The sequence below is a fragment of the Oncorhynchus tshawytscha genome, unplaced genomic scaffold, assembly GCF_018296145.1.
Source record: "Oncorhynchus tshawytscha isolate Ot180627B unplaced genomic scaffold, Otsh_v2.0 Un_contig_2401_pilon_pilon, whole genome shotgun sequence".
NCBI classification, from domain to species: domain Eukaryota; kingdom Metazoa; phylum Chordata; class Actinopteri; order Salmoniformes; family Salmonidae; genus Oncorhynchus; species Oncorhynchus tshawytscha.
The window spans coordinates 24,743-44,108 of NW_024609237.1; the positions used below are offsets into that span (position 1 = coordinate 24,743).

Consider the following 19,366-nt stretch of genomic DNA (forward strand, 5'->3'; position numbering starts at 1 on the left):
CAACAAGGATTCATCATGCCAGGTAGTCCTGAGGCATGGTCCTAGGGCTCAGGTCCTCCGAGAGAGAGGGAGAGAGGGAGAGAGAGAGAGAGAGAATTAGAGAGAGCATACTTAAATTCACAGAGGACACCGGATAAGACAGGAGAGTACTCCAGCTTTAACAAACTGACCCTAGACCCCCGACACAAACTACTACAGCATAAATACTGGAGGCTGAGAAAGGAGGGGTCAGGAGACACTGTGACCCTGTACGACGATACCCCCGGACAGGGCCAAACAGGCAGGATATAACCCTACCCACTTTGCCAAAGCACAGCTCCCACACCACTAGAGGGATATCTTCAACCACCAACTTACCATCCCGAGACAAGGCCGAGTATAACCCACAAAGATCTCCGACACGGCACAACCCGGGGGGGCGGCAGGCAACCATCACTCCTGTGTTCCAATGGCACGTTGTGTTAGAAAATCCAAGTTTATCATTTTTAAAAGGCTAATAAACAATGTGCCATTGGAACACAGGAGTGATTTCTAAGTGACTCAACTTTTGAATTTGTGTAATTAATCATATTTATCGTATCCTGTTTTTCTCCAGACACCATCACTGGGAGAACTGTCCCCAGCATCAAGACTTCACCATGCGCACCATCCAGACTATAGAAAACCACATCCCTGTGCTGAGGGAGAGCATTGTCAGGACTCCTTTCACAGGGAGAACTGTGTGCCTGTTCAATACGAGTACAAACAGACACAATCCCCATCAGACTCCCCGTCACAGCCCCTATAACAGCCAGACTCCCCGTCACAGCCCCTATAACAGCCAGACTCCCCGTCAGACTCCCTGTCACAGCCCCTATAATGGCAACACTCCCAGCCGCACTCCCCTTCACAGCCCCTGCCGCAGCCAGACTCCCTGCCGCAGCCCCTATAACAGACACACTCTCCGCTATAGTCCTTATAACACCCGTTCTCCCCGCCAGACTCTCTGTCACAGCAACCACCTCTCCCTAGAGCCCAGCCAGTACCCAACTCACCAGCCATGGTTTTCTCTACCCCTGGCGAGGAGGCAGCCGGCGGAGACCTCTTCTACTGTTGTTTCTGAAGGCTGTTTCTCTTCCTCCTGCCCTGCTAGGCTCAGCACATTATGCAGAGCAGCAGATGGAGAGGAGGAGAGTGAGACGGGAGAGAGAGAGCAGGCGCATGGAAAGAGGCTGCAGGGAGGAGGGGGAGAAGGGGAGCAGGGAGGGGAGGGAGAAGAGAAGGGAGATATCGCACTGGCGCAGGGAGGAGGAGAGCGAGAGCAGGCGTACGTCGTCTTCGCATCATCAGCAGTGCTCCTCTCATCGTCGTCACGGGAAAGCAGCATCACAGCCTCGCAGCAGCTACGCAGACGTAGACGGAGGAGCAGCAGAGAAAATGGCAGCTGTTTTCAAAGACATGGCCTGAGTCTCGGCGCCAGACAGAAGTGGAGGCTGAGATTCAGCATCATGGGGAACCAGGAGGGGAAGCAGAAGAAGGGGAAAGAGGGGGACGGACACGGACAGGACGCAGCAGAACATGCCACCGGGGAGCCCCGTCACGCTGACGGCACAAACAAAGGATTTCACCACGGCAAGAAATCCCACGGAAAACATGGCAAAGGAGGAGGAGACGAGAAGAAGAATAAGAAGGAGTCTAAATCCTCTGTGTTCTCTATCAGGAAGAGGAAGAATCTAAAGGGAAGGGATCGACAGGGGGATCCAGGGAGGATGTGTTGTCGTCTCAGAACGAGCTGGACTCCGCTCACTCTGCTCACACCAAAACACCAGATCTCTCTCTGTCAGCTGACGAGCTGGGCCAATCTGACACCGAGGGACCAGCAGAGCCTGGTGATGGGCATGGTGCTAGGAGTCATGGTTGTATCACAGGGGAGAGCCGGCAGCCCACGGGGGAGAGCCGGCAGCCCACGGGGGAGAGCCGGCAGCCCACGGGGGAGAGCCTGCAGCCCACGGGGGCGACCGCGGACACTGTTCCAGACCAGCAGGGGGAGGTTGAACAGAGAAAGAGGAGCAGCTCTGGTTCAGACCCGGACATCTATAGCTTTCACTCAGCTGCAGAACAAGAGGACCTGCTAGCCGACATCCAGCAGGCTATTAGACTACAGCAGGGGGTGATTATCTCCACCGCTGAGCTGAGTGAAGAGCTGGGTTGGGGAGGAGGGTGGAGGAAACAGAGGTCTGACGAGGTTATAACTACCCCCAGTCCCACTGAACAAACCCCCCCACCGGAGCCTCTCTCTGCCCCAGAGGCAGCCCCCGTCACTGGCCGGGAGAATGGCCTGCTTTCTAAACGGTCTCTGGATGGGGAGGAGGAGAGGGGAGCTACCACTGCTACAGAGGAACTCAACTGGGAGCTGAGAGGGGCTGAAACAGAACCAGCCCTTTGTGCCTCCTCCTCTTTCTCTGGGACAAAGGAGCAGGAGGAGGAGCAGGCGGAGGAGGCATTGAGCTGCCAGGAGGTTAACGGTAACACTCAGCCCCTCTCTCAGCCCCCCACTGCCCAGACGAACGGCCATGTTACCAAGACAACCAGCGTTACCAGCTTCCCAGACCTCACAGCCTCCTTTGAGAGCGCTGTGGAGTCTCCCCTCAGAGAGGAGAAGGAGGTGTTGGAGGAGGTGGAGGAAGAGGAGGAGGAGGAGGAGAATGACCTGGACATGCCTCCCCTGTCAGCCGAGAGCCTTAGTCACAGTGATGCGACCACGAGCCACGAGGACATAGACCTGAGCTCTGGCAATGCCTCCGAGGAAGAGGGGAGGGTGGGGACTGGGTGGGGGCAGGGGTGGGGGCTGCAGTCAGCGTTGAGTCCCTGGAGTGTCTTAGCAGGGGGGATCTGAGGTGCTCTGAGCCTGCCGACGACCCTCTGATCACCCAGAGAAGGAAGAGCAGCGTGTCCTTCTCCCCTTGGCCCTCTCAGGAGAGCCCTAGCCTGGCCATGCGTCTCCTCAAGTCCACCCTGACCTCCACCCTTCCATCCTACAACCACTCTTCCTCAGGCACCAGCCCCACAGTCAAACCCTACCCTCCCATTTACCCTTCTTACATCAAGACCACCACCAGGCAACTCTCTGGCTCCCCAGGCACCTCGCCCTCACGGAGCCCCTTGTTCCGCCAGCGCTGCCACGACCTGGGACATCGCACAGAGAAGTGGAGGGTTAGACGACAGCGCTCCCACAGCATCGCAGGTCCCCTCAGCTGGTCCGCGGACTGGACCGAGGAGCTGGACAGGGAGCGCCCCATCAAGGCAGGATCAGCAGACTACCTGGAGGGGTACGGAGGGTCGGAGGACAGGCTGAGGGGGGGCAGTCAGCCCCTGTGTGCCACACGGAGATCCTCCGCCGGACACGTGTCTACCTGTAGCTTCCACGACATCTTCACCGGTGAGTTCTATTCCTTTATTTTCACAGGGACTCTCCAAAGGCCTCTTTCACAAGGTTTTGATTTTGTTTTTTATGTTGTGATGGAAAAAGTACCGAAATATGTAAATCGCTCTGTGTAAGGGACAGAGTATTGTGATTGGGCGGCAGGTAGTCTAGTGGTTAGAGCGTCGGGACAGTAATCGAATCCCCGAGCTGACAAGGTAAAAATCTGTCATTCTGTCCCTGAACAAGGCAGTTAACCCCCTGTTCCCGGTAGGCCGTTATTGTAAATAAGAATTTGTTCTTAAATTAACTGGCTTGCCTAGTTAAATAAAGGTTAAATAAAGGTTAAATAATGAAATAAAGTATAAGAGGCTGCTGTTGTGGGTAGCTGCGCCTGGGCAAAAGCTGTTCTGGTACTACAGTGTGCAGGCTAGCCGCTGTTGGGGGACTACAGTGTGCGGGCTAGCCGCTGTTGGGGGACTACAGTGTGCGGGCTAGCCGCTGTTGGGGGACTACAGTGTGGGGCTAGCTGCTGTTGTGGGACTACAGTGTGTGTGCGAGGCTAGCTGCTGTTGTGGGACTACAGTGTGGAGGCTGCTGTTGTGGGACTACAGTGTGGAGGCTAGCTGCTGTTGTGGGACAGTGTGGAGGCTAGCCGCTGTTGTGGGACTACAGTGTGGAGGCTAGCCGCTGTTGTGGGACTACAGTGTGGAGGCTAGCCGCTGTTGTGGGACTACAGTGTGGAGGCTAGCCGCTGTTGTGGGACTACAGTGTGGAGGCTAGCCGCTGTTGTGGGACTACAGTGTGGAGGCTAGCCGCTGTTGGGGGACTACAGTGTGCGGGCTAGCCGCTGTTGGGGGACTACAGTGTGGAGGCTAGCCGCTGTTGGGGGACTACAGTGTGGCGGGCTAGCCTGTTGGGGCTGTCGGGGGACTACAGTGTGTGCGGGCTACAGCCGCTGTCGCTGGGGACTACAGTGTGCGGGCTAGCCGCTGCCGCTGTTGGGGACTACAGTGTGCGGGCTAGCCGCTGTTGGGGACTACAGTGGGGACTACAGTGTGCGGGCTGGGGGCTACAGCTGGGGGACTACGGGGACTACAGTGTGGGGGCGGGCTGGGACTACAGCTGTCGCTGGGGGACTACAGTGTGGGGCTAGCTGTTGGGGGCTGTCTAGCCGCTGTTGTGGGACTACAGTGTGCGAGGCTAGCCGCTGTCGGGGGACTACAGTGTGGGGGCAGTGGGCTAGCCGCTGTTGGGGACTACAGTGTGCGGGCTAGCCGCTGTGGGGGACTACAGTGTGCGGGTAGCCGCTGTTGGGGACTACAGTGTGCGGGCTAGCCGCTGTTGGGGACTACAGTGTGCGGGCTAGCCGCTGTTGGGGGACTACTACAGTGTGGGGGCAGTGTAGGGTAGGCTGTTGGGGGACTACAGTGTGGAGGCTAGCCGCTGTTGGGGGACTACAGTGTGCGGGCAGTGTAGGCTAGCCGCTGTTGGGGGACTACAGTGTGCGGGCTACAGTGCCGCTGCTGGGGGACTACAGTGTGGGGCTAGCTGTTGGGGGCAGTGTAGGGTAGCTGGGGACTACGCTGTGTGTTGGGGGCTAGCCGCTGTTGGGGGACTACAGTGTGCGGGGTGTGCGGGCTAGCCGCTGTTGGGGGACTACAGTGTGCGGGCTAGCCGCTGTTGGGGGACTTGGCTGTTGGGGGACTACAGTGTGCGGGCTAGCCGCTGTTGGGGACTACAGTGTGCGGGCTAGCCGCTGTTGGGGACTACAGTGTGCGGGGCTAGCCGCTGTTGGGGGACTACAGTGTGCGGGCTAGCCGCTGTACAGTGGGGACTACAGTGTGCGGGGTAGCCGCTGTTAGGGGGACTACAGTGTGCGGGCTAGCCGCTGTTGGGGACTACAGTGTGAGGGGCTAGCTGCTGGGGACTACAGTGTGCGGGCTAGCCGCTGTTGGGGGCCTGTTGGGGGACTACAGTGGTAGCCGCTGTTGGGGGACTACAGTGTGCGGGCTAGCCGCTGTTGGGGACTACAGTGTGCGGGGTAGCCGCTGTTGGGGGACTACAGTGTGCGGGCTAGCCGCTGTTGGGGGGTGTGCGGGGTAGCCGCTGTTACAGTGTGCGGGGTAGCCGCTGTTGGGGACTACAGTGTGCGGGGTAGCTGCTGGGGGACTACAGGGTAGTGCTGTTGGGGGCTAGCTGCTGTTGGGGGCAGTGTGCGGAGGCTAGCCGCTGTTGGGGGACTACAGTGTGCGCTGTTGGGGGGCTAGCCGCTGTGTTGGGGACTACAGTGTAGGGTAGCCGCTGTGGGGGGACTACAGTGTTGGGGACTACAGTGTAGCCGCTGTTGGGGGACTACAGTGTGCGGGGTAGCCGCTGTGGGGGACTACAGTGTAGGGTAGCTGCTGTTCGGGGACTACAGTGTAGGGTAGCCGCTGTCGGGGGACTACAGTGTAGGGTAGCCGCTGTTCGGGGGACTACAGTGTGTAGCTGCTGTTGGGGGGGTAGCCGCTGTTGGGGGACTACAGTGTAGCTGCTGTTGGGGGCTAGCCGCTGTTGGGGGACTACAGTGTACAGGGTAGCTGGGGACTACAGTGTAGGGTAGCTGCTGGGGGACTACAGTGTGCTGCTGAGGCTAGCTGCTGTTAGCTGCTGGGGACTACTGCTGTGGGGACTACAGGGTAGCTGTTGGGGGACTGTGTAGGGTAGCTGCTGTTGGGGGACTACAGGGGGACTACAGTGTAGGGTAGCTGCTGTTGGGGGACTACAGTGTAGGGTAGCTGCTGCTGCTGTTGGGGGACTACAGTGTAGGGTAGCTGCTGTTGGGGGACTACAGTGTAGGGTAGCTGCTGTTGGGGGACTACAGTGTAGGGTAGCTGTTGGGGGACTACTGTTAGCTGCTGGGGGACTACAGTGTAGGGTAGCTGGGGGCTGTTGGGGGACTACAGTGTAGGGGGGACTACAGTGTAGGGTAGCTGCTGTTGGGGACTACAGTGTAGGGTAGCTGCTGTTGGGGGACTACAGTGTAGGGTAGCTGCTGTTGGGGCTGTAGGGTAGCTGTTGGGGACTACAGTGTAGGGTAGCTGCTGTTGGGGGACTACAGTGTAGGGTAGCTGGGGGACTACAGTGTAGGGTAGCTGCTGTTGGGGGACTACAGTGTGGGGGACTACAGTGTAGGGTAGCTGCTGGGTAGCTGCTGTTGCTGGGGGACTACAGTGTAGGGTAGCTGCTGTTGGGGGACTACAGTGTAGGGTAGCTGCTGTTGGGGGACTACAGTGTAGGGTAGCTGCTGTTGGGGGACTACAGTGTAGGGTAGCTGCTGTTGGGGGACTACAGTGTAGGGTAGCTGCTGTTGGGGGACTGCAGTGTAGGGTAGCTGACTGGGGGACTACAGTGTAGGGTAGCTGCTGTTGGGGGACTACAGTGTAGGGTAGCTGCTGTTGGGGGACTACAGTGTAGGGTAGCTGCTGTTGGGGGACTACAGTGTAGGGTAGCTGCTGTGTTAAGGGGTTTCTCCTCACTGTGTCCTTGTTTCATGCTGCACAGACTTGGCAGTCTGTTTGGTAGAAACAGAACAAAACTCAAGTTCTCATCTTACCCATGTTCACAATATTCATGGCTCTGTTCTGAATAGCAATCAAGCAATGAGTATAATTATCCACCTGGTTATTTCAATGTTATTTTCTCCTGTCTATTTAGATGTTTAGATGTCTAGGATGTGCTAACTATTCCATCTAGACAGTAACTACTACTTAACTATTCCATCTAGACAGTAACTACTACTTAACTATTCCATCTAGACAGTAACTACTACTTAACTATTCCATCTAGACAGTAACTACTACTTAACTATTCCATCTAGACAGTAACTACTACTTAACTATTCCATCTAGACAGTAACTACTACTTAACTATTCCATCTAGACAGTAACTACTACTTAACTATTCCATCTAGACAGTAACTAGACAACTATTCCAGCTAGACAGTAACTACTACTTAACTATTCCATCTAGTAACTACTACTTAACTATTCCACAGTAACTACTACTTAACTAGTCCAGCTAGACAGTAACTACTACTTAACTAGTCCAGCTAGACAGTAACTACTACTTAACTATTCCAGCTAGACAGTAACTACTAATTAACTAGTCCAGCTAGACAGTAACTACTAATTAACTAGTCCACTACTAGACTAGTCCAGTAACTACTACTTAACTAGTCCAGCTAGACAGTAACTACTACTTAACTAGTCCAGCTAGACAGTAACTACTACTTAACTAGTCCAGCTAGACAGTAACTACTACTTAACTAGTCCAGCTAGACAGTATCTACTACTTAACTAGTCCATCTAGACAGTAACTACTACTTAACTAGTCCATCTAGACAGTAACTACTACTTAACTAGTCCATCTAGACAGTAACTACTACTTAACTAGTCCGTCTAGACAGTAACTACTACTTAACTAGTCCGTCTAGACAGTAACTACTACTTAACTAGTCCGTCTAGACAGTAACTACTACTTAACCAGTCCGTCTAGACATGGCTACAGTAACCAGTCCATCTAGACGTGGCTACAATAACCAGTCCATCTAGACGTGGCTACAATAACCAGTCCGTCTAGACGTGGCTACAGTAGTATGAATGATAGACAGTATTTGGCCTGGACAGTTCATTCCTGCTTAGCATAAACAAACAGCAGTGGCTATTGAGATGTGTTGTGGTCAGTTGGCGAAGAGGGACAGTGATCTTTGTTTTGGGCCTCAGCTCTCTAACTCTGAACTAATGGAAGACAGAAAAGAGCTCTCCCTCGGACGGTCAGACCAAATTAAACGTGTTTCTACTGGAGAGGGTGACAGGAGACAGAGTCCTTCCTGACCTGACCCCCTGGTTGGTCGCTCCCTCCCTCCCTGACCCCTCGGTTGGTCGCTCCCTTCCTCCCTGACCCCTCGGTCTGTCGCTCCTTTCCTCCCCTCCTGACGTGGCCGGGCGTTCGCTCTCTCTTGACGTGACCCTTTGGCCGGGCGGTCGCTCCCTCTTGACGTGACCCTTTGGCCGGGCGGTCGCTCCCTCTTGACGTGACCCTTTGCTCCCTCCTGTCGTGACCTCTCGGTCGGTCCGTCCCTCCTCGTCCCTGGTCTTGGCTGGGCAAGGTTAATATTTCATGCTTTAAAGCAGGGATGTCAAACTCATTCCATGTAGGGCCTAGAGCCTGCTGGTCTTTCCCTTCAATTCAGACCTGAACCACCAGGTGAGGGGGAGTTGTTTACTAATTACTGACCTTAATTCATCAACCAAGTACAAGGTAGGAGTAGGAGTGAGAACCTACAGACACTCGACCCTCAGTGGAATGAGTTTTACGTCTGTGCTTCAAAGGGTTTCTGATGCATGTCACTAGACAGGAGTCTGAGAACTGACAAGATGTTAATTTATTTGTAGTTTGTATGAGCTGTGAGCTTTGGCTCCAGGATAGCACATTTATTGTTGGTGTGAACACACACACACACACACGCACCCTTAGCCAACACCATGGAAACGTGGTGATTAGTGTGTTGTGCAGAGCATGGTGTGTATGGGGGAGGGGGTGACAGACAGAGCTTTCATGCTCATCAATAGAAGTGAGGTGCCTTTTAAGGCGTCAGCAGACAGATTGTTTGATCCTTGCAGATCTTTACTAGCGAGGGAAAAAAGCGCCTGTGGTTGTATACTTAAAATATCTTTTCTCGAAATACAAGAGAAAATAGTCTATTTTTCACACTTGAGACCCTGTAGCAACAAGTACACTTACTCAAAATAGTCCAAATGAATCTAAGAACATTAGAAATCGAATTATTTGACGTTTTTGCGGAGCGTGTCTTGCCGTCTAACTGCTTGGTGCATTATTTCTCAAGGGGCAACATTTAAACGAGTCGTCTTGTTATTGAATTACAACAAACACTTCATTGAAGAATCCCTACTGTTGACCAATCACCGACAAAGGGGGCATAGTCGTTGGCTACCGAACTTCGGCTTGGTTCAAGACAAAATCGAATGTGCTCGAACAGCTGACAAAATACCCGCCGAACACCAAAAATAACAAAAACGTGACAAAATATATAGCCATGTTATTATCTGGTACTTCCTGTATATAGTGATGTTATTACCTGGTACTCCCTGTATATAGCCATGTTATTACCTGGTACTCCCTATATATAGTGATGTTATTACCTGGTACTCCCTGTATATAGCCATGTTATTACCTGGTACTCCCTGTATATAGCCATGTTATTACCTGGTACTCCCTGTATATAGCCACGTTATTACCTGGTACTCCCTGTATATAGCCACGTTATTACCTGGTACTCCCTGTATATAGGTTATTACCTGGTACTCCCTGTATATAGCCACGTTATTACCGTTATTACCTGGTACTCCCTGTATATAGCCACGTTATTACCTGGTACTCCTGTATATAGCCACGTTATTACCTGGTACCTGTCTGTATATAGCCACGTTATTACCTGGTACTCCCTTACCTGGTACTCCTGTCTATAGCCACGTTATTACCTGGTACTCCTGTCTATAGCCACGCTATTACCTGGTACTCCCTGTCTATAGCCACGTTATTACCTGGTACTCCCTGTCTATAGCCACGCTATTACCTGGTACTCCTGTCTATACGCTATTACCTGGTACTCCCTGTCTATAGCCACGCTATTACCTGGTACTCCCTGTCTATAGCCACGTTATTACCTGGTACTCCCTGTCTATAGCCACGGTATTACCTGGTACTCCCTGTCTATAGCCACGCTATTACCTGGTACTCCCTGTCTATAGCCACGTTATTACCTGGTACTCCCTGTCTATAGCCACGTTATTACCTGGTACTGCCTGTCTATAGCCACGCTATTACCTGGTACTGCCTGTCTATAGCCACGCTATTACCTGGTACTCCCTGTCTATAGCCACGCTATTACTCCCTGTCTATGCCACGTACTCTCCTGTCTATAGCCACGCTATTACTCCCTGTCTATAGCCACGCTATTACCTCCCCGTCTATAGCCACGCTATTAACTCCCCGTCTATAGCCACGCTATTAACTCCCGTCTATAGCCACGCTATTACCTCCCCGTCTATAGCCACGCTATTACTCCCCGTCTATAGCCACGCTATTACCTCCCCGTCTATAGCCACGCTATTACCTCCCCGTCTATAGCCACGCTATTACCTCCCCGTCTATAGCCACGCTATTACCTCCCCGTCCCGCTATTACCTCTATAGCCACGCTATTACCTCCCCGTCTATAGCCACGCTATTACCTCCCCGTCTATAGCCACGCTATTACCTCCCCGTCTATAGCCACGCTATTACCTCTATAGCCACGTCTACCTCCCCGTCTATAGCCACGCTATTACCTCCCCGTCTATAGCCACGCTATTACCTCCCCGTCTATAGCCACGCTATTACCTCCCCGTCTATAGCCACGCTATTACCTCCCCGTCTATACGCTATTACCTCCCCGTCTATAGCCACGCTATTACCTCCCCGTCTATAGCCACGCTATTACCTCCCCGTCTATAGCCACGCTATTACCTCCCCGTCTATAGCCACGCTATTACCTCCCCGTCTATAGCCCTACCTCCCCGTCTATAGCCACGCTATTACCTCCCCGTCTATAGCCACGCTATTACCTCCCCGTCTATAGCCACGCTATTACCTCCCCGTCTATAGCCACGCTATTACCTCCCCGTCTATAGCCACGCTATTACCTCCCACGCTATACCTCCCGTCTATAGCCACGCTATTACCTCCCCGTCTATAGCCACGCTATTACCTCCCGTCTATAGCCACGCTATTACCTCCCGTCTATAGCCACGCTATTACCTCCCCGTCTATAGCCACGCTATTACCTCCCCGTCTATAGCCACGCTATTACCTCCCCGTCTATTACCTATTACCCCCGTCTATAGCCACGTCTATTACCTCCCCGTCTATAGCCACGCTATTACCTCCCCGTCTATAGCCACGCTATTACCTCCCCGTCTATAGCCACGCTATTACCTCCCGTCTATAGCCACGCTATTACCTCCCCGTCTATAGCCACGCTATTACCTCCCCGTCTATAGCCACGCTATTACCTCCCCGTCTATAGCCACGCTATTACCTCCCCGTCTATAGCCACGCTATTACCTCCCCGTCTATAGCCACGCTATTACCTCCCCGTCTATAGCCACGCTATTACCTCCCCGTCTATAGCCACGCTATTACCTCCCCGTCTATAGCCACGCTATTACCTCCCCGTCTATAGCCACGCTATTACCTCCCCGTCTATAGCCACGCTATTACCTCCCCGTCTATAGCCACGCTATTACCTCCCCGTCTATAGCCACGCTATTACCTCCCCGTCTATAGCCACGCTATTACCTCCCCGTCTATAGCCACGCTATTACCTCCCCGTCTATAGCCACGCTATTACCTCCCCGTCTATAGCCACGCTATTACCTCCCCGTCTATAGCCACGCTATCTTTAACCGCATTGTTGGAAAAGGACCCTTTAGTCTGCGTTTCGCTGTCGACCTCCACCCCGTTGGAGTCGATGGAGCGTGTGTCATCACACAGTTCATGAGCAGCTCTTCTACTCACCCCTCTATTAGAACTGCTCTCCTCTCTAAATCTTTACTTCTCCCCCCTTCTCCTGCCAGCTACTGTAAAATTATATTCTGACTCTAATCCTCAGAATGGGCGTCTTTGAATTACTTCAGGAGTGCTGTAGCTACTTCAGCAGCGACCCAAAGTGCTGCTTACCAGTGGGGAATTTAGTGATGACATGTTCTGATCTGTAGATAGAAATACAATGAAAGGATCTGATGGTATGATTCCCTATTCTCTGACAGTCGATCTGCTCTACGTCATACAATTCTATCTGAAAGGCCTGTAATGGTACATCGTCCTGAATAGGCCCCAGATCATATCCCGTAATATCGGGGTGTCATGACAACCAGGGGTGGTGATAGGCCATGCATCATTGCCTCTTTAGTAGTCTTATTTTGACTTAGTCTCTAATGGCCCCCTATTCCCTATATAGAACACTACTGTTGACCAGGGCCCTATTCCCTATATAGAACACTACTGTTGACCAGAGCCCTTCATAGTGCACTACTGTTGACTGGAACCCTATGAGTCCTGGTCAAATGTAGTGCACTACATAGGGAACAGGGTGCCATTTCAGATGCAGCTTGGGTGTCATGACAACCAGTGGTGGCGTTTTTTTTAAAGGCTATTCATTAGTTCTGTCCATATTAACTAATGGGCCAGCTGTAATATAATTAGCCCTGTTGGTTCAGCAGCTCTACTGAACTGGAGAAATAGACAGGACTGATGACAGAGGAGAGGACATAACTAGAGCCTTGTTGACCCATTCACTTTGTTGTGTGTTTGTGCTCGTGTTAAAATGCATGTCGATATCACCATGTGGCTGGTTGCCATTTTGGCTTTTGGGTTTCTGGTATATGGATGTTATCCTTCAGGGAATGTGCCTCTCTATATACAGTGTGTTCTTCCATTCCAGTCTCCTCCCACCATCCTAAAATCCTTTAGGCGGGATGGCTCTAGAACCTTTAGGCGGGATGGCTCTAGAACCTTTAGGCGGGATGGCTCTAGAACCTTTAGGCGGGATGGCTCTAGAACCTTTAGGCGGGATATGTAAAACATTTTCTTCTCTATTCCATACTTTTAGAATGTAGGGTTGCTGCTAGTCTTTTACAGGCTTCTATATAGACTATTCTGACGTCGCCACCCTGGCGGCAGACTCTTCTGGCTGGCGGCAGACTCTTCTGGCTGGCGGAGCTTGTTATCAGCACTAAAGAAGTATCACCTTCAGACTTTATTCATTTAACACGCTGTCAAGTTGAAGTGCCATGGGAGGAGGAAGGAAAAGAGATACTCAGCAAAAAAATAACTGTCCTCTCACTCAACTGTGTTTATTTTCAGCAAACTTAACATGTGTAAATATTTGAATGAACATAAGATACAACAACTGAGACAAACTGGACAAATCTGAGCCTGAACAAGGGGGGGAGGGGGTGGTAAAAGGAACAGTCAGTATCTGGTGTGGCCACCAGCTGCATTAAGTACTGCAGTGCATCTCCTCATGGACTGCACCAGATTTGCCAGTTCTTGTTGTGAGATGTTACCCAACTCTTTCACCAAGGCACCTGCAAGTTCCCAGACATTTCTGAGGGGGCCTGTCGTGTCTTTGCCTATGCCGGATTAAGTGATATGACATGCCGGTCTATATTATCCTTTCTCTATAATTAATATTACCTGATTGAGCTAATCATGTAAATGTAATTAACTAGAAAGTCGGGGCTCCACAAAATAATATTTATAGAGCAGTTATCTTCCGAATAAACTCTTAAAGACCTAGTAATATTTTACGTCGAAAACAGTCAATATTAATCGTCACCTTATGTCCGTCTCATCTGAAAGTTGTAAATTCTTGGTTATCTTCACGAACCCTGGCTAACAAGTTGAATCAGCAATACAACATTGGGTTTAACTATTTATTTACTAAATACCTAACTAATCACACAGAATTACATATACACAGAATTAATCATACCTTGATTACAAATTACGTCATAAAGGAAAACGTCCCTAGCGGACGGAGCAGATATGACAGCTGGTTACACAAAGAAAAGGGGCTGGGTTTGAGTGAAAGAGCGGGAAGACTGAGGGGAAAAAGGGAGAAGCTGTGCTTCGTAAATACAGTATCTTATGCATTCTAAATTACCACCAATTTGGAAAAGGAAATAAATATTTACTCTGAGCTGCGCTTCGTTAGGTTGGTGGTAGATGGAAGGCCGTGTTGCCCAACCGAGTTCTTTGTCCTTTGAAGAGTGTTTCTGGTGGTGAACGGGAAACTTGGATACATTGTAGTAACGTCATTGTGTGGTAGACGGGATACTCTGTCTGTTCTTTCCAAGCCCACGTTTTCAGTTGCTGTTGCTAACTCAACGGCTAGGAGGTATCACTTCTGTAGTGGATAAGAGTTCAAAGTTCATACCATTCGCAACCAAAGCTCACGCTGAGGTTGGCTTCATTCTGTAGTTATTATCTGAACCATTCAGACATTGGATCGTCATCCTAATGTACCAGGAACAGGACATGTTAGTCCTTTTAACGTCCTCACATCCTCGGAACAGGTTACATTTTCGTCAAGGCTTTATATAGTGGTGGGAGAAGGGTGTGTTTTCATAGTTTACAGCCCATGTCTGTTCACAGGGGTCGGGCCACTGATTGAGCAGAGCCCTAACCTTATGAAAACCCAAATCTCTTATTTGGAAGCTAAAATTACATTTAAACTTTTCACCAATAATTTTATATTCAAACATTTAAATTGAATAATATTCCATGTGAATTCGATAACTACAATGTGCGGACTTTACACTGTCGAGTTTGTCATCCTATCATTGTTGAGAATGTCTCAGATGACAACTGAACTGACATCATATTCATTAAGTACCACCGCAAATGTTCAATTGGTCGGATTACCAGAATATAGTTAATTTCCCCCACCTTCTGATGTTCCCAGAATCTCTGTTAACCAAGGGATTTTTAAATGTCACATCAGTAGGGTAGAGCGAGGAAAAGGGGGAGAGGTATTTATGACTGTCATAAACCTACCCCAGGCCAACGTCATGACAGGCCCTAGCCCTCACCCTCCGTTCCAACAGGTCCCAAAAGTGCTCAATGGGATTTATATCTGGGCTCTTCGCTGGCCATGGCAGAACACTGACATTCCTGTCTTGTAGGAAGTCACACACAGAACGGACAGTATGGGGGTGGCATTGTCATGCTGGAGGGTCATGAGCCTGCAGGAAGGGTACCACATGAAGGAGGAGGATGTCTTCCCTGTATCGCACAGCATTGAGATTGCCTGCAATGACAACAAGCTCAGTCCTATGATGCGACATACCGCCCCAGACCATGACAGACCCTCTATCTCCAACTGGATCCCGCTCCAGTGTACAGGCCTCGGTGTAACGCTCATTCCTTCGATGATAAACGTAAATCCGACCATCACACCTGGTGAGACAAAACCGTGACTCGTCAGTGAAGAGCACTTTGCCAGTCCTGTCTGGTCCAGCGATGGTGGGTTTGTGCCCATAGACGATGCTGCTGTCGGTGATGTCTGGTGAGGACCTGCCTTACAACAGGCCTACAAGCCCTCAGTCCAGCCTCTCTCAGCCCATTGCAGACAGTCTGAGCACTGATGGAGGGATTGTGCGTTCCTGGTGTAACTCAGGCAGTTGTTGCTATCCTGTACCTGTCCCGCAGGTGTGATGTTCAGATGTACCGATCCTGTGCAGGTGTTACATGTGGTCTGCCCTGGCCACATCTGCAGTCCTCATGCCTCCTTGCAGCATGTCTAAGGCATGTTCACACAGATGAGCAGGGACCCTGGGCATCTTTCTGTTGGTGTTTTTCAAGTCAGTAGAAAGGCCTCTTTAGTGTCCAAATATTCATAACTGTGACCTTAATTGCCTACCGTCTGTAAGCTGTTGGTGTCTTAACGACCGTTCCACAGGTGCATGTTCATTAATTGTTTCTGGTTCATTGAACAAGCATGGGAAACAGTGTTTAAACCCTTTACAATGAAGATCTGTGAAGTTACTTGGATTTTTACTAATTACAGTGCCTTGCGAAAGTATTCGGCCCCCTTGAACTTTGCGACCTTTTGCCACATTTCAGGATTCAAACATAAAGATATAAAACTGTATTTTTTGTGGAGAATCAACAAGTGGGACACAATCATGAAGTGGAACGACATTTATTGGATATTTCAAACTTTTTTAACAAATAAAACTGAAAAATTGGGCGTGCAAAATTATTCAGCCCCTTTACTTTCAGTGCAGCAAACTCTCTCCAGAAGTTCAGTGAGGATCTCTGAATGATCCAATGTTGACCTAAATGACTAATGAGGATAAATACAATCCACCTGTCTGTAATCAAGTCTCCGTATAAATGCACCTGCACTGTGATAGTCTCAGAGGTCCGTTAAAAGCGCAGAGAGCATCATGAAGAACAAGGAACACACCAGGCAGGTCCGAGATACTGTTGTGAAGAAGTTTAAAGCCGGATTTGGATACAAAAAGATTTCCCAAGCTTTAAACATCCCAAGGAGCACTGTGCAAGCGATAATATTGAAATGGAAGGAGTATCAGACCACTGCAAATCTACCAAGACCTGGCCGTCCCTCTAAACTTTCAGCTCATACAAGGAGAAGACTGATCAGAGATGCAGCCAAGAGGCCCATGATCACTCTGGATGAACTGCAGAGATCTACAGCTGAGGTGGGAGACTCTGTCCATAGGACAACAATCAGTCGTATATTGCACAAATCTGGTCTTTATGGAAGAGTGGCAAGAAGAAAGCCATTTCTTAAAGATATCCATAAAAAGTGTCGTTTAAAGTTTGCCACAAGCCACCTGGGAGACACACCAAACATGTGGAAGAAGGTGCTCTGGTCAGATGAAACCAAAATTGAACTTTTTGGCAACAATGCAAAACGTTATGTTTGGCGTAAAAAAGCAACACAGCGCATCACCCTGAACACACCATCCCCACTGTCAAACATGGTGGTGGCAGCATCATGGTTTGGGCCTGCTTTTCTTCAGCAGGGACAGGGAAGATGGTTAAAATTGATGGGAAGATGGATGGAGCCAAATACAGGACCATTCTGGAAGAAAACCTGATGGAGTCTGCAAAAGACCTGAGACTGGGACGGAGATTTGTCTTCCAACAAGACAATGATCCAAAACATAAAGCGAAATCTACAATGGAATTGTTCAAAAATAAACATATCCAGGTGTTAGAATGGCCAAGTCAAAGTCCAGACCTGAATCCAATCGAGAATCTGTGGAAAGAACTGAAAACTGCTGTTCACAAATGCTCTCCATCCAACCTCACTGAGCTCGAGCTGTTTTGCAAGGAGGAATGGGAAAAAATTTCAGTCTCTCGATGTGCAAAACTGATAGACATACCCCAAGCGACTTACAGCTGTAATCGCAGCAAAAGGTGGCGCTACAAAGTATTAACTTAAGGGGGCTGAATAATTTTGCACGCCCAATTTTTCCGTTTTTGATTTGTTAAAAAAGTTGGAAATATCCAATAAATGTCATTGATTCTTCACAAAAAATACAGTTTTATATCTTTATGTTTGAAGCCTGAAATGTGGCAAAAGGTCGTAAAGTTCAAGGGGGCCGAATACTTTCGCAAGGCACTGTATCTTTGAATGACAGGGTACTGCAAAAGGGACGTGTTTAAAAAAATATATATATATAAAACACACACACGTATGTCTGGTTGACTCTAGGTCTACTGTAGTAATATTGTCTCTAACTCCTGGTCGTACTCTGCTAGAGAAGTTGTTAGACTAGTAATATTGATGTCTCTCTCTCTACCTCCAGGTCGTACTCTCCTAGAGAAGTTGTTCCTACAACAGGAAGATGCCCAGCCAGAGGAAGCTGAGAAGCTGTGTTCTCGGATTCTGGCCATGGGTCTGTTACTACCCTTCACTGACTGCTTCAGAGACACACTAGGAGGGTCCAACCCACAACCGCTGCGCCATGCAAGTTCCACGTGAGTGTCATATCCTATACCAGGGTCTCCAACCCTGTTCCTGGAGAGAGACCCTCCTGTAGGTTTTCACTCCAACCCTGTTCCTGGAGAGAGACCCTCCTGTAGGTTTTCACTCCAACCCTGTTCCTGAGAGAGACCCTCCTGTAGGTTTTCACTCCAACCCTGTTCCTGGAGAGAGACCCTCCTGTAGGTTTTAATTCCAACCCTGTTCCTGGAGAGAGACCCTCCTGTAGGTTTTAATTCCAACCCTGTTCCTGGAGAGAGACCCTCCTGTAGGTTTTCACTCCAACTGTAGTTACCTGATTCTACTTAATTATTAGGATCAAGTGTTCTAGATTAGGTCTGGAGCAGGACAGGTACCAGAGGTCAGGGCCCACTGTTATTTCCCGAGTGGCACAGCTGTCTAAGGCACTGCATCTGATACGTTCACTACAGTCTCTGGTTCGAATCCAGGCTGTGTCCCATAGGGCGGTGCCCAATTGTCCAGGATTTGCCGGGGCAGGCCGTCATTGTAAACACTGACTTGCCTCGTTAAATAACGTTCAGTCCCATAGTGTTGATATGCAGTATGTTAGACAGTAAATATCCCATAGTGTTGATATGCAGTATGTTAGACAGTAAATATCCCATAGTGTTGATATGTAGTATGTTAGACACTGCATATCAACACTATGGGATATTTACTGTCTAACATACTGCATATCAACACTATGGGATATTTACTATGTTAGACAGTAAATATTCCCTGGTTCAGTCCCATAGTGTTGATATGTAGTATGTTAGACGGTAAATATCCCATTGTGTTATGCAGTATGCTAGACAGTAAATATTCCCCTGGTTCAGTCCCATTGTGTTATGCAGTATGTTAGACAGTAAATATCCCATTGTGTTGATATGCAGTATGTTAGACAGTAAATATCCCATTGTGTTGATATGCAGTATGCTAGACAGTAAATATCCCATTGTGTTGATATGCAGTATGCTAGACAGTAAATATCCCATTGTGTTGATATGCAGTATGCTAGACAGTAAATATCCCATTGTGTTATGCAGTATGTTAGACAGTAAATATTCCCCTGGTTCAGTCCCATTGTGATATGCAGTATGTTAGACAGTAAATATCCCATTGTGTTATGCAGTATGCTAGACAGTAAATATTCCCCTGGTTCAGTCCCATTGTGTTATGCAGTATGTTAGACAGTAAATATTCCCTCGTTCAGTCCCATAGTGTTGATATGCAGTATGTTAGACAGTAAATATTCCCCTGGTTCAGTCCCATTGTGTTATGCAGTATGTTAGACAGTAAATATTCCCCTGGTTCAGTCCCATTGTGTTATGCAGTATG

General features: G+C 49.6%; 1 protein-coding gene across 1 annotated transcript in view; it reads left to right on the forward strand.

Annotated features, from left to right (window-relative positions):
- Positions 1 to 19,366, forward strand: part of LOC112262177 (formin-2-like) — a 91,520-nt gene that overhangs the window by 4,631 nt on the left and 67,523 nt on the right. Inside the window, 5 exon segments of the mRNA XM_042314587.1 lie at positions 596 to 1,710; positions 1,713 to 1,868; positions 1,908 to 2,797; positions 2,956 to 3,418; positions 17,850 to 18,010. Of these exon segments, the coding sequence (XP_042170521.1) occupies positions 596 to 1,710; positions 1,713 to 1,868; positions 1,908 to 2,797; positions 2,956 to 3,418; positions 17,850 to 18,010 (2,785 nt within the window).